Source organism: Cydia strobilella, chromosome 19 (assembly GCF_947568885.1).
Source record: "Cydia strobilella chromosome 19, ilCydStro3.1, whole genome shotgun sequence".
Taxonomy (NCBI): domain Eukaryota; kingdom Metazoa; phylum Arthropoda; class Insecta; order Lepidoptera; family Tortricidae; genus Cydia; species Cydia strobilella.
Window position 1 is genome coordinate 7,650,728 of NC_086059.1, and position 15,981 is coordinate 7,666,708.

A 15,981-nucleotide genomic window follows, 5' to 3' on the forward strand; every position below is an offset into this window, starting at 1 on the left:
CTTATTTGATCAAGCTGAAATACTCCCACCGTTAATGTACTCAACAAACGTACAAATATTGCCATTACTCCGATCCAAGTGCCCCCCAAATATTGATAAAATCTGTGTAATACTGTGTAAACGAGGGTTTTCTGTTAATTTTTCAATGATTTTGCAGTTTAACACTATGATGTACGGTTAAAAATATAATGGTCCTTTTTATTTGAAGGGTATACGGAAAGAACATGACGTCACTTTTTTCGGAAAATGAGATTTTCATTTCAAAATGTAGAGCTCTTAATGAACTATTGGTTATATCTTTTGCTACCACTGTATAATACATATATGTAACACAACTTTTTTTTAGTTAAAAAAGACCTGCGGTCACGGAATTACCATACATTTTGACATGGTTCCAAATTTTGAAACTGCGATTACTCAAAATGTTACTTAAGTGACTAGACATGTTCTTTCCGTGTACCCTTCATTTGTTTTAACACCGAGCACTGAAAGTTGTTTTATATGGGAGGCATTTTTCTATAAATAAGGCAAATACACTAAAATTCAAAGGAACACCTCCGAACTACTTCAATCTGAAGTTAATTAGAAAAATGTTAGCTATTGTGAAAGACGATGTAATAAGGTATAAATTGGAATACCCAATTAAAAGTAAAATAAAAAATATAACAGGAAAACTTGGTAAAGGCTGCCCGAACCGAAGACGCTGTTCAAAAAAATATAGATACGGTGGAATATATAATGCTAAATGCCACAGACAACCAAACGTTATATTATGGCTGTATTTTTATAATGTATTTTGATATCCAAAAACTATTTAAAAAAACCGGCCAAGTGCGAGTCGGACTCGCGCACGAAGGGTTCCGTACCATTACGCAAAAAATGGCAAAAAAATCACAGTGGTATATATAATGCTAAAAGTCACAGACAACCTAACAATATATAATGATTGTATCATTATAATGTACGTTTGATATCCACAAATCATAAAATCTCCGTTTATTTAAAAGATTTAGCATATCATGCATGACCAGATTTTTTCGTGTCCACACCTTAGTCAAAACTTTTTGTAATCTTACCACGGTCGGTTACTCAAACGCGATTACTAGGTATTGAATACCCGTTCAGATGTTACTCACATCGCATATAAGCTACTTTGCTATAGACCACCAGCATGCAGAAACAACATAATGACATGACATGATGAGGAATTCATTGAACATACTTATTTCCATTAGTAAGATTTCCATCTGCGGATATTTTTTTATAAATTATAAGCAGAAAAATATATACTATTTATTTATAATATATATTTATGCTCAACTTAATATTAATATAAATGTTGTGCTGATGCCACTTTTCTTTTAGTATATGTAATATTATTGGTTGACCATGAAGTCCATGACTAAATAATTTTATTAAATTAGATGTTCTTTTTAAAGATAAGGTGACATCTAATAAAGTTATTCCGGTTATTCGGGTCAACTAATGCCGGGGGTAGGTGAGCTCACAGTCAAAATTGAATATTTTGTAACCGAGCGGAGGATTAAAAACAAAATGGAATCGCCCTATGCCTAACTGAATTCATGAATAAAGATTAAAACAGCTTCAAAATCATTGGCATTTTTGCTGGCTGTTGAAGCTAAACCTGTTAGTCAAAAATTAAGAAATGCATTTCACAACATGTATTTAACGTATGCACACGGGTTGCACACAAATTAGCTAAATGGATTTAATAGTCTATAATAAATACTGAATGGATTTAATAGTCTATAATAATGATTTTGTAGCTATTGGTACTCCTTAAATAATAATATAAAATAATAAATAAAGTACGTGAAAAATTTTTTTCGTAATAAAGTACGTGAAAGTGGAAGGAAATATTGAAATAGCTTTGTTAAACGTTTGTGCCAGCAACAATCTGTGAGATAAAACCTTTAGGATACGAGAACAACCATTTCTTTACAGTAATCAAAAAATGTTTCTTGTAAACTCTTGAACTTGATAACCGGCCAGTTATTGAGGGTAGCTAGTTATCTTTGATTTACTCTACTTACATCGGGTACGCTTTGGTATACTTATGTGAGGGTGCACCCGAATGATGAGACCGCATTCCAGCCATTGTTAGCAGGGACCCGCCGGCATTTCGTACAAATCGAGAAATTCCTGAACCAACGAGATGAGTACAGTCAACTGATTTAGTTCATATTTGCTTGTCAATCACAACCCACCAATCAGTAATGTTTTTGTTGTTGGAAACAAGATTGATGTACCTAAGTACCAGATAAGTAGTAGGTGTGTGTGTTTGTGGTAAAAATAGAAGGAATAAAAAAACTGTCAGCGCATAATTACTAAGTAGTAATTTCTGATTGCCAAAGTGAATAAAAATCTTAACACAACTTTGTTACTATAGAAATGCAGGTGTATTCCGATAAATAACTACTTTGCTAGTCACTATTTCTATTTGATGTTGATTGTAAAGTAACTGACAAAATGTTGGTACGTAGTGTAAACAATCATTCAGTTTTTTCAATTTGTGTAAGTAGGTACTTGGGTGGGTAGGTAGGTAGTTTCAGAATTAAATAAACATGTTTATGAATCAATCTTAAGCGACCCATTCGGCGTCGTAAAGACTTCAGTTAAACTCTTATACGAAATTCTGAGGGAAATGTCGTCATAAAATTAAATGCCATCTATTGAGGTTGAAGTCGTAAATAGCAGATTTCTTGGAGGTTTTATTTGTTTACTTTTTACTGGGTTCTGAAAACAATAGTTCTTAGTTAGTTAGGGATGTGTTATAAATTCAATATACGCGATATAATCCGTTTTCATAGTTTTCTTTCATGAGTAACTATCGCGGTAACCGAAGACAATATTAAATAGTTCTTAAGTTATTGAGGGGTTCTTCTAACGTTTCTTGTTTAGAAAGGGTGGTGGTATATGAAGGCTCACTATCGTAATTTGGGGACATAGGTACTAACACAGGGTGTAACATAATATAAAGAGTTTTACTTTTGCCAAAACTCCTTCATCTTTACGCACGCTAAATATATTGGTAGGTACAAAACGATTAATCATAACATACATAATATTGTCTTCGGTTACCGCGATAGTTACTCATGAAATAAAACTATGAAAACGTTCAGTCACCCGTTGACCACGAACGCTGTAAAGAGTTCGAAACGTCGGGATGTATTATAAATTCAATATACGAGATATAATCCGTTTTCATAGTTTTATTTCATAACATACATGTAAATATCTTTACCATCCATCTTTATCATTATTTAAATCGTACAAAATTATAGAGCTTCTCCGACATATGCTCACGATTTTGACCGGATTCAGTTTTTTTTTGTAGTTCTTGTATGTATGTATGTTTGTTTGACCTAGTTGTTATTATTATAGCGTGGCAACACAATGCTTCTTAATTGGTATGTCAATGAGGAAACAAAGGTAAGATCACTGAATTTATCTCTTTAAATTTTTCATACACACACACTAAATCAGTAGGTAGGTACCTATATTTTGTTTGCTTTTTAGTTCACTCTTTTTGTTCTAATTGAGCTAATTCCTATTTCTCGTTTCTGTTTAAGTACGAATTTTGTGACTTCAATTGCACTTATAAAGCGACCTTTTAATCTTCATAAACCATTTTATTACCGTTTTAAATTTAACAGGAACAAGCCAGTTAAGTGCCCCTGTAAATAATCCCACATTGTGTAAGATTGGCTATAAAAAAGAATTTAATGACATTTGTTATTGTTCAGTTATAATTAAGTGTTTATTATAGACTAAGGCAGCTGCACAACATTAGCTACAATATTTATTAATTAATATATGTATACGTTATTTTAAAAACTCGTTTTTGGTAAAAAAATAAACTGGTTTTCACATATATTTTTTTTTACAATTAGTCAAAACTATTAGTACCTACTGTAACTGTTAGTAGTACTCACCAAGGCGCTTTTTGCGAAAACTAGTTTTGACTGCAAAATCCCAGTTCTAACTAGTTTTCACCGAGGCCTTACGAAAAACTTGTTTTAACCAGTGTAAACGTGTTTTCACTAAGGCGATACGGGAAACTAGTTTTAACTATAGAAAAACTCTTTATCGCTAATTATCTTGTCTTCGCCTCCGAGATTTATCCTTTACATGGTAGTTGTCTAGCTATGCAGCAACCTAACGCACAAGTATTTAGAGTAGAAAGAGAAAACAAGTTTGTTGTCTCTTTCTCTCATCGAATGCTCCCCACGCGCTGCGCTCGGGAGCAGCTTCATTCTTGTCTGTGCGTGCGCACCGACTGCACAAGTGAAATAAACCTTGGTTAGTTTTTACTTCGTACAAACTACCTACGTTTAATATTTTCTTCTTCTTGTCGAATGAGTAAAAATGTCACGACGTCGTCATGAAGAAACTGGTGAACAACAATGGGCCCGGCTAATGGAGGATTACGAACGGATGCTTCAAGAGGATCGAAGACCGAAGCGTCGACGTATTAAATACTCCAGCTCCAGTAGTGAAGAGGAAGATGTGCCACCCGAAGGTTAATATTACCTAGTCGGCTCATAAGTTCTGTCACTGGCCTTTAAAATTTAAATTTGGAACTCCTAAAACAAAAACCGTTCTGCATTTGAATTACGAATCTTTATTAAATATTTGAGTAGTATAATTTTGCAATTTTCTGCTTTCTTCAACATGGAGTGGACGCTTAAAGATAGCCGTACCGCAATAATTGCACTATATCGTTGTGGTCACTCGCCGACTAAAATTTTTAAGCTACTTGAAAATTTAAAATTCTCTAAGATTTGTGTATCGTACCATAGAAAGATACAGTGAGGTCTCTAGTTTAAATGACAAGAAAAGAAGCGGTCGTCCGCGTACAGCTAGGACTCCAGCGGTTGTACAAGCAATTAGGGCACGCATTGCCAGAAATCCCGCTAGGAAACAAAAAGTTATGGCCCTCCAGATGGGTTTGAGCAAAAACATGGTGAAAAGAGTGCTTAATCAAGACCTGAGACTTCGTGCTTATAAACGAAAAACTGGCCATCTTCTCAATGGTCGGCTTAAAGCTTTAAGGCTTAAAAGATCTAAAGCTTTATTGAAGAAGTACGCTAAAAATAAGCACCGTTGTATACTGTTTTCGGACGAGAAAATTTTTGACATAGAAGAAAACTGTAATAAACAAAATGATAGTGTACGCTCGCAATAGTAAAGAAGCGTCTAATAGCATTCCCCGTATTCAAAGAGGTCATCACCCTTCATCTGTGATGGTTTGGCTGGGAGTTTCTTATGCGGGCGTCACTAGTATGCATTTTTGTGAGAAAGGAGTAAAAACTAGTGCCAAAGTGTACCAAGACACGGTGTTGACTAATATTGTGAAACCACTATCCCATACGATGTTTCTAAACCAGCATTGGGTTTTCCAGCAGGACTCTGCTCCAGCCCATAAGGCAAAGTCTACACAAGCCTGGCTCGCCTCCAATAAAATCGACTTTATACGGCATGAAGATTGGCCCTCCTCTAGCCCAGATCTTAATCCTTTAGACTATAAAATATGGCAGTATTTAGAGGAAAAGGTGTGCTTAAAACCTCATGCAAATCTAGACTCGCTGAAAAAATCTCTTGCTACGGCAGTGGCCAATATCGACATGAAAGTGGTGCGTGAATCCATTGACGACTGGCCACGAAGACTTCAAGCCTGTGTAGATAATTATGGCGGTCATTTTGAATAAATGTTATACATTTAGATTCTCTAGTTTATAAGCTTTCAAACGCTGTACAAATTATACGGAATAAACTTAAACTTTTGATTTTATTTGATACTATGTATATGACAGAACTTATGAGCCGACTAGGTATAGCCCGTCAGTTCGCCGTTTTTTATTGCTTTTACCGTTGAATTCTTCGGTAAAAGAAATGATACTTTTAATATTTATAAATCCCGTTGTATTCTTCGGGGTAAAAATTGCCTACACATCTATGCGAATAATTCTGTCGCATTCTACGGCATTCTTTTTTTATTCAACTTATTACCGTTGAATTCTTCGGTAGAAAAATGTTTGCCCTATACCTACATATCGTTAACCCCGTTGTATTCTTCGGGTTATGGATTTCAAAAGAATATTGGAACAGGCATTATGCGTTTCTTATTATTAATTTGTAAAAATAACGCTTGGCATTTGCCGAGTGCAATAAAGGTTCAGACCGCAAGTGCAGGTTACCTACTATTTTGCAACATTTGATAACCCGTTTAATGCGCGTTAAGTTCATCGCGCGCCGTCTGCCTGTATAATTATTACCTACACTTTTTTATTTATTACGGGTATGTTCGTAAATTGTTACAGAACATCTAAGTCCTACGAATGTTGATGCTGAGGTTATAGAAGAAACTAATCCTGTTGTTGTTCCCGACAATGAAGAGGTCGCGGATAATTTTGACCCAGATTTATTAAAAGTTCTTGGCGAAACGGAATCCGAGCAAGGTGAATTTGGAGTGGACCTGCAACCCGACATCGCCAGTCGTTTCCAACAAATTTTGATAAACGGCTTAAAAAAGGAAACGCGGGAGGAGTTATTGAAAAAATATTTGTTTCCCAGCAATGTGCCTCTGGCTAAAGCTCCTACACTGAACCCGGAGGTAGCAGCGATGCTTGTGGAAACTTGCCGGTTACGGGACAAGCGATTATATGTTAAGCAGGATCAGCTTGGGAAGGCTCTTGCGGCTGTCGGGAAGGCCCTGACATCTTTATTAAAGAAGAGCCCTGACATTCCCGATGTGATATCTACTTTGAATGATGCCGGCAAACTAATCGCCGATTCTCATTATGCGGAAACCGACACCCGTCGATCAGTCATAATCCCTCTTGTGGATAAATCTCTTATTGAATCCTTTAAGGACAGGAAAAGAGATAGTTTTTTGTTCGGTGACAAATTGGGCGACTTAGTAAACAATTCAAAGGGCATAAAGAAGACAAGTCAAATTATACAGGCATCAACATCTGCAAACGCAGGGTTAAACTCGACAGGCCCACCGCCGTATCGACCGCGGCAACAACGAGCCAGGCAATACTACCCGCGTCGTGTCGGTGGGCCGCCGACGACCTACCCTCCGCACCAGTTCGCGAATCGCCGGCGCGAACTACCGATGCGAGCGCCCGGCCGACGTTACCCCCCGCCGCCTCCGCCGCCGCCACCACCGCGCGCTCGTCGTCACCCGCCGCAGGCGCATCGTTCAACTTATCGGGATCGGGACCGCAATTAGACTTACAGTCTCAGGTACACGCAGGTCGTTTGCGACATTTTTTACCAGAATGGCGTTTGCTTACGAATGATAATTTTATTTTACGTGCTGTTTCAGGATATAAGATCCCATTTGTCACTGAACCAAAACAAGCTTTAAGTGATTATCCAAAAAGACTTTTTTCCAAAAATGAGTTAATTGCAATTAAACAGGAGTTGACGCATTTCATTGAAATTGGGGCAATTAAAAAATGTTTTCCTGTTACTGGACAATTTGTTTCGGATGTCTTTCTAGTACCGAAAAGTGATGGCAGTATGCGCTTTATACTAAATCTCAAAAAGTTAAACAAATTCGTAAATACAGATCACTTTAAGATGGAAGACATTCGAACTGCAACAAGACTAATTTCAAAGGGATGTTTTATGGCTACAATTGATCTGAAGGAAGCTTATCTATTAGTACCAATTCATGATTCTCACCAAAAATACCTACGTTTTTTTGTCGAGGGTTCATTATTCGAGTTTAATGCTTTGCCTTTTGGTTTGTCTGTAGCTCCATACATTTTTACCAAAATATTGCAGCCAGTAATAGGTCACTTAAGGGCTCGTGGTTATAAGTCTGTACGATACCTAGACGATCTGTGTTTATTTGGAGATACGGAAGAGATGTGTATAGAAAACGTCAATCATACAGTTGAGTGTTTAACTCGTCTTGGGTTTGTAATTAATTATAAAAAATGTAAGCTTACACCTTCCACTTCATGTAATTTTCTAGGTTTTGTCCTTAATTCAAAAACAATGACCTTGGAATTACCTAATTGTAAACGTCTGAGTCTGTTGAAACGCATAAATAATATGCTGCTTACAAAAAGCATACGAATCCGAGATTTTGCGCGTTTCCTTGGTTCGCTTACCGCCGCGTGTCCCGCTATTGCTTACGGCTGGTTATACACCAAGTCTCTTGAACGCGTTAAGTATTTGGCACTATTAAAGAGTAATGACAATTATGATTCGTTTATGTCTGCCCCAGACATTTTGATTGATGATTTAAATTGGTGGAAGAGAAATATATTATCGTCGATTAATCCTATAAAGCACTACAAGTACAAATTAGAAATTTTCACGGACGCCTCAACCACTGGCTGGGGTTCTGCATGTAATGGTGAAAAGACAGGTTTTTGGACCCCATCGGAGAGTTGTAAGCACATTAATTACTTAGAACTCTTAGCAGTATTTTTTGGATTAAAATCTTTTGCTGCAGACTTAAGTTGTTGCGAAATTCTTTTACGCGTGGATAACACCACAGCTATATCATACGTCAATCGCATGGGTGGTATTCAATATCCTCATTTAAATTCGGTATCTAACATGATTTGGAAATGGTGTGAAAAAAGAAATATACATATATTCGCGTCATATATAAAGTCATCATTAAATGTGGAGGCTGATAGTGAATCCCGGAAACTAAACGTTGATACGGAGTGGGAATTAGGAGCGTATGCTTTTGCAAAGGTTGTAGAAACCTTTGGTCAGCCGAAGATTGATCTTTTTGCGTTAAGGATAAATGCGAAGTGTCATTTATATGTGTCTTGGAAAAGAGATCCATTTGCTTACAATATTGATGCTTTTACGATAGAGTGGAGTTCATTTTTCTTTTATGCCTTTCCGCCTTTTTCCTTAATATTGAAGGTTCTAAATAAAATTATAACTGATCAAGCCACAGGCATAGTGATAGTACCACAATGGCCGTCTCAACCTTGGTATCCCTTATTTAAGGCCTTATCTATAGGTGATATATTGATATTGCCTCCTAATAAAAATCTTCTTTCTTCATCTTTCAGACTAGCACACCCGCTTCATCGTCAGCTTTCCCTGGCTGTGAGTGTGTTATCCGGGAAGCCTTCATCAGCAGGGAATATCATTAGAATCTGCTGATATCATGCTCGCTTCCTTGGCGCAAAATACAAAGTCTCAATATTCTTCTAGTTTACGGCAATGGTGGTCTTTCTGTGAAACTCATAATCACTTTCCCTATGATATAAATGTGTCTTTTCTTTTAATTTTTTTAACAGAATGTTTTAAGTCCGGAGCCTCTTATGGAACTCTTAATAATCATAGGTCAGCGATTTCATTGATTTCTCCTCATAGTGTTGGTCAGGATGAAAAAGTTAAAAGGTTTTTTAAAGGGATATTTAAATTGAAACCCGTGTTTCCGCGTTATAATGTTACTTGGAACCCATGTGTGGTGTTAGAATACTTACAAACCATTGATAATGATACTAATGATTTAGAACAATTAACTAAAAAGTTAGTCATGTTACTAGCACTAGCGTCTGGACAAAGGACCCAAACACTTTCATTAATTCGAATAACAAATATTAAATCGTACAATGATCGAATAATAATCACAGTATCAGATTTGATTAAAACTTCCGGTATAGGCCGTGCTCAACCTGTTTTTAATTTGCCCTTTTTCAATCAAAATTTAAACATCTGTCCACCGACCGTGTTAAAGAAATACTTGTCATTTACGTCGTCTCTAAGACTTGATAATGAAGATCGTTTATTCTTAACTCATAAAAAACCACACAGAGCTGCTTCATCCGAGACTATAGGTCGTTGGATTAAGCAGACTCTGCAGGCTAGTGGCGTCGACACTTCCATATTCGGAGCTCACAGCACGCGGCACGCTTCAACTTCTGCCGCTGCGCGTAATGGTGTAAGTGTCGACGTCATAAGACGGTCTGCTGGTTGGTCTGGGCAATCAGCCGTGTTTGCAAATTTTTATGACAGACCAATTGTTGATTCAAACACAAATTTGTTACCAGAATAATATGTATTAACACATTGTGTAAAAAACGAATACATTATTGTTTATACGTTATATTACTGATGGATTTCTTTTGTGTCCTATTTTATTACCTATTATATTACTCACTACAACATTGAAAATCTGAACATCTACCATGTAAAGGATAAATCTCGGAGGCGAAGACAAGATAATTAGATGATCAAACGAACTTACCTGAAGTGAAGTTCGATCTTAATTATCTTGTCTTCGCCGAGGAGATTTAAGGGCCCTCCCGCCACTTATTATCATTTGGTATGAATGTTTATTTTTCCCCTGAAGTTCAATGTTGCTGTTCCTAAATAGTTTCGTCTCTGAAAATAATGAAGCTGCTCCCGAGCGCAGCGCGTGGGGAGCATTCGATGAGAGAAAGAGACAACAAACTTGTTTTCTCTTTCTACTCTAAATACTTGTGCGTTAGGTTGCTGCATAGCTAGACAACTACCATGTAAAGGATAAATCTCCTCGGCGAAGACAAGATAATTAAGATCGAACTTCACTTCAGGTAAGTTCGTTTGATCATCTAAAAACGGGGTTTTACGGTGACATACATACAATAATCTAGTATGAAAATATTCTTCAGACTAACTACTACGTGTGCACTGTGCACAAGGCATAATATTCAATGTGAAGCAAATTATCGGGCTCCTGCCCTTACTTTCCTTACTACCCTTAGTAGGCATAATTTTAGGAGCCAGTAAAACCCTATTTGAAAAACTTTATGTAAGTATAGCATAGTTTATGAAGTCAGTAAACTTGATGTCATTTTTGTCAGTTATCCATTTGATTGCCACTCCCCTAATAATAATTTTGCCATAGATCAATATTTTTCGACCTTGTATAAAAAAACAATTATTTTTTCTGGAAATCAGCTGTCGTATATTTAGGTACATCCCATGTAAATTCTACTGTGTTGATCCATTCCATATGAGCCTTAATACCAATATTAATTCTAGTATTATCATGTTACATGTCTATCATCCAATACGAAGTCTATTCAATCAGCCAGTTCGAAGTCAGTTAATCTCCCATAGCCAATTATCATAATATTCAACATTCAAATCTATAGCCTTACCCCATCTAACCTTAACCTTCTGCAATAGTCTTTGCACATGTCGGGGACCTTCTCCGGTTGTATCACATTGTGCGTTCGGGGATGGTATCCGCCACGTGTATCCCTTGCTTTTAGATTAATTTGTCTTAAAGGGCCTCTGCGCCAACGGTCTTCGGCCCCACGCATGCCTCCCAAAGGTCCGGGACCCCATGGTTCAGACAAATAATAATATTCTTTATAGTGCACAAAACAATATTAAATACATTATAATTAACATAACGAGCTAAGCAACAACAGGCGGTCTTAAGTAAGTTATAGAAGCTTTTAGAATCGATTATAAAGTATTGAAAACATTCCCTATGTTTTTTTTTCTACGTCGAGATTTTATTTCATTGTGGCATAAATTTCGTTCACTGCGTGCCACCGTAATTATTATTTCCTATTCTGAATTTAAAATCGGTTAATCGCTTGCACCAATGCACTGCGATTCATGTCTCTCATTGATGCGCGTGAGATGCACTCAGACGTCGTATGTATCGTAACTAAATATATCGCGCACGAAGGGTTCCGTACCATTACGCAAAAAACGGCAAACAAATCCAGTTTGTCGTATGGGAGCCCCACTTAAATACTTATTTATTTTATTCTGTTTTTAGTATTTGTTGTTATAGCGGCAACAGAAATACATCATCTGTGAAAATTTCAACTGTCTAGCTATCCGGTTCAGGAGATACAGCCTGGTGACAGACAGACGGACAGCGGAGTCTTAGTAATAGGGTACCGTTTTTACCCTTTGGGTACGGAACCCTAAAAACAGAATATATATATGCCGCTCCTTAGATGTAAAATTATTGATATTATCTTCAACAAAACCTTGCTCTAGAAAAAACTGAAAGGAAACCAATGTTTCTGTCATAAATCTAATCTTATTTTATTAATCAGGAAAGAAATGAGTGAATGGCTGTCACTCGACATTGATTACGTCTCAAACGACTTAAATAATTCGCAAAGACAAAGTCAGACGATATTTTGTCGCATTTAGATTTTTTTTTTATTCGTACCTACTTCAAATCGGGCGAGGAACTCAATATTATATTATTATCTCTTTTTTCTGTCTACTACTATGTAGTTAAGAGTGAAAAGGACAGAGGTAAAGACATTTTGAATATACTTGTGTTTACCGGGCCTTTTATGGGATATATCAACATTATTAATGTCGTAAATCATCCGTGGAGCACATACTTTGGCCGGAAGAAATACGAAAGCTTCTCTCTCCTGCCACAGTCTATAAAACAATACAGTCATTCGACGAAGCCGTCTAGACAGGTAAATCGTGCGGGGTGCGAGTGGCGAGGGGAGTACCGCGAGCACCCGAGCTGCATACATTCGCCATTGTTAGTAGGTCGGTACACGTCAAAGTCGTCGGTCAACTGTATACTTTTTACACTGTGTCTGGAAAGCGTTTCTGGTTGTTAAAACTTAAAATTGTATGTGTATTTGACAAGAAACGAGTTACTTTAACCACTTAACCATTAATAAACGTAAAAAAGTAATTTATACAATTACTTGAAATGTGTGAAAAGAGCTCGTTTTAGTTTTCTCGAGGGACTACATTATGGGATACTTCAAAAAAGGAGCGTACAGGTTTAAGGGTCGGCAACGCGCTTGTGACTGCTTACCAGATGGGCCGTATGCTTGTTTGCCACGGACGTAGTATAAAATAAATACTTATGAATGTAATTAGTAATTAATATGCATAATCTATCATATCTACCTACCCTTACCATCATAACATTTTACCCTACATGAATCTATAACCTATCTGTATCTTTATAGTAAGTATTTATATTATTTGTATTTTTATATTTATCCCAAATAGTTCTAAGCTACCCTCCGGCCCGGGGTGCCACAGAAAACCAGCGCTGTGGTATTTATTTATACCAGAGCATATGCTGAGTGGCGTCCTTTTGTAGCCACTATAGCGGCGCCAAAATTTGTTGTTATTCATTAACCCTTACCTTACTCCTTTTTCTATAACTACCATTGTACCTAGCTTTAAGTGTTTAGTGAGTAAGTTCTTTTTTGTAACTGAGGTGGCGCTGTTTGTAGAGTCTTTACAATAAATGTCTTTTCTTTCTTCTTTCTTTCTAATCCGCCATTTAACACAAGTCATTGCAACTTATTTACATACATTTTATCACGGTTGTTAAGCTTGCCCGCTTGACAACATGTGTCTTTGACGTGGTAACCTCTTAAACGGGTTTCACTGAAAACACTAAAATATATCTAGGTATTGTATTTTTATCGTTTGACATATTCAAGTAAAATGACATGAAAAGCAACGATATTTTTCCCCCAACATGCAGGAAACCTCAAAGATTTATCCCAAAAAACAAGCCATGAATTCTAATTCGCGACCATTTTGGCGCCCTGTTTAACTTATCTGTTTACTGAAAACACGACGCGTTTTTACACCCACGTTTGGAGGAGGGAAACATTGCATTGCCCTAAAAGTGAGAGAATTAAGACATGTACATTGTACTATCAGCCGCAAAAGTGCATGGCGACTTTATCAATGAATTCATTCATAATTTTTCCATGCAATTTCGCAGCTCACTGTACTTAAACAATACGGCTTTTACGAGTACTTTGTGTGCAAAAATCGCATGGAGTAAAATAAAGGACATGGTTTGGCAAACGGGAACCAACCCACACTAATTCTCCATTCAAATTTTAACTACTAGTTTTTACACGAGGGTTCGTTTCGTTCGTTTTCATTTGTTTTTTTCTGTGGGGTTGGTTCCCGTTTGCAAAATTCCGACCAATTTTAAGTAAATTAATGTAGTAAATTAATTTGGATAATTAACAACGAGTAAAACCTTGCGAACCCGAACCCTAGAAAGGTGTCTCGTCGTCACGATTAGAAAACCAAAACCCTACAAAATATCACTCCACCCTCAATAAATCTATCGAATGGTTTTATACAATAAAATATTTATGACTTACATACTAGAAGTTATTAGAATATTCATATATAAATTATTTATTTTCTTAAAATGCTCAAAGAAGTTAAAACAAAATCTTTATATCGACATGTCACTCCATTTCACGGTTCAGTAAATGCGATGGTACACGAGGCATTATCATGTCCCGTAAATAATAAATAATATTACCTAAACAAAATCCTAAAAGGAAAACGGTACCTACGCGTAAAAGCAAAATGATTTATTGTTGTAAATAAAATTGTATTTTGACTTAATAAAATTGTATTATCGTTGACTTGACGAGTCAAGGGTTCCTTTAGGTAATCACATGTACCAATGTAACACTTTTAATTACTTTGATAACTTTTCGCGGGCCAGACTGTAACACTAATTGTTAGAATGACACGAATGACATTATTGTACCTTAAAGTAACACGATTACATGAAATTTGATATTATGAACATTCCAGTAATATATATCTGGTACAAATTTTAGTAGAGATTGTAATTTACATACGAAATTTCTACTCGCTTTTTAGCGGCGGGTTTGTGTGACTCTTAATTTAATGTCAATAGTAATTGTCATTCTTAATGGTAGTATATAGTCATCTTATTACGCCATATATTAGCATATACATAATAAATTTTTATTTAACATATGGAGCTGACATGAGAGGTAAGTGCACTTCGAAGTCTAGGTAGTTAAGCAGCATTTCGTAATGGTTAAATTTAGCTAGCTGCAAGAGACTTACATGCTATCTACTGTTACACATGCCTGACTTGCAAAAATATATTTGTAAAAGCAGTACTGTATCATGCAGATGTTTCTAAAGGTCGCTTTGAATATTATATATCTGTGTACCCTGAATGCTCGGTAGCGCGAAAGCTAGGAAGATAAATCTTCATTAAGTCGAGGCCTAATAATTACACCCAGCGATATCAAACGATGATGAGTCCTCATAATCATTGTGGATGATCTTTTCGATTAGTTTTAATAAATGTTACAACTCATTAAAAATGACAAATGTACAATAAAGAAAGATAGCGTGAGGTGATTTTGCTAGGATTTGACTTTATCACGATCCTTTTATTCCTCGAATCGGTTAAAGTAATCTGTTTTACTGAAGGCGTACCTAAGATTATTAAATTTATTGCACAAGATATTTCGTCCTCTAATTCTTTTATTATCATTAGCGTTATCGTGTGGTTGTTCGTATCGTGTTATAATGGAATCGTTTAATCGTTTTAATAATGTTATTTGCATCAATATTAATATAAAAATATTTATCAGTACGGTTTTTACTTGATATTATTTTTAGTCGATTTTGGCCAAAACCGACTAAAAATAATAGTGAGTAAAAACCGTACTGATAAATATTTTGAAATATGTCTCACGATAGTTTAAGTGCGAATATTAATATACTTAGTTCGTTGTGAGGGATGAATGTAAATGTGAATTTAACAATATCATATAAGTATATCCATAATCATGATATTGTCTTCGGTTACCGCGATAGTTACTCATGAAATAAAACTATGAAAACGGATTATATCGCGTATATTGAATTTATAATACATCCCGACGTTTCGAACTCTTTACACGCCACCCGTTGACCACGAACGCTGTAAAGAGTTCGAAACGTCGGGATGTATTATAAATTCAATATACGCGATATAATCCGTTTTCATAGGTTTATTTCATATCCATAATCGTTAGAGTCCGTCTAATGATTATGGATATCCCCCACCTGGGGGAGCATCCACCTGCCGCGTGTGTGGACACGAGATCCTCTCTCGCATAGGACTATACAGTATACAGTCACGAACGCAAGTGTCGTCACCAGGATGCTGCTTGA

At 36.4% G+C, this 15,981-nt stretch overlaps 1 protein-coding gene across 1 annotated transcript; it reads left to right on the forward strand.

Annotated features, from left to right (window-relative positions):
* The first annotated feature begins 4,389 nt into the window (after positions 1-4,389).
* LOC134750346 (uncharacterized) lies at positions 4,390-7,602 on the forward strand. The gene is made up of 2 exons (XM_063685509.1): positions 4,390-4,543; positions 6,345-7,602. Exons 1-2 carry the CDS (start codon positions 4,390-4,392, stop codon positions 7,259-7,261), a joined length of 1,071 nt encoding a protein of 356 aa, XP_063541579.1. The 3' UTR covers positions 7,262-7,602.
* Positions 7,603-15,981: the final 8,379 nt, after the last annotated feature.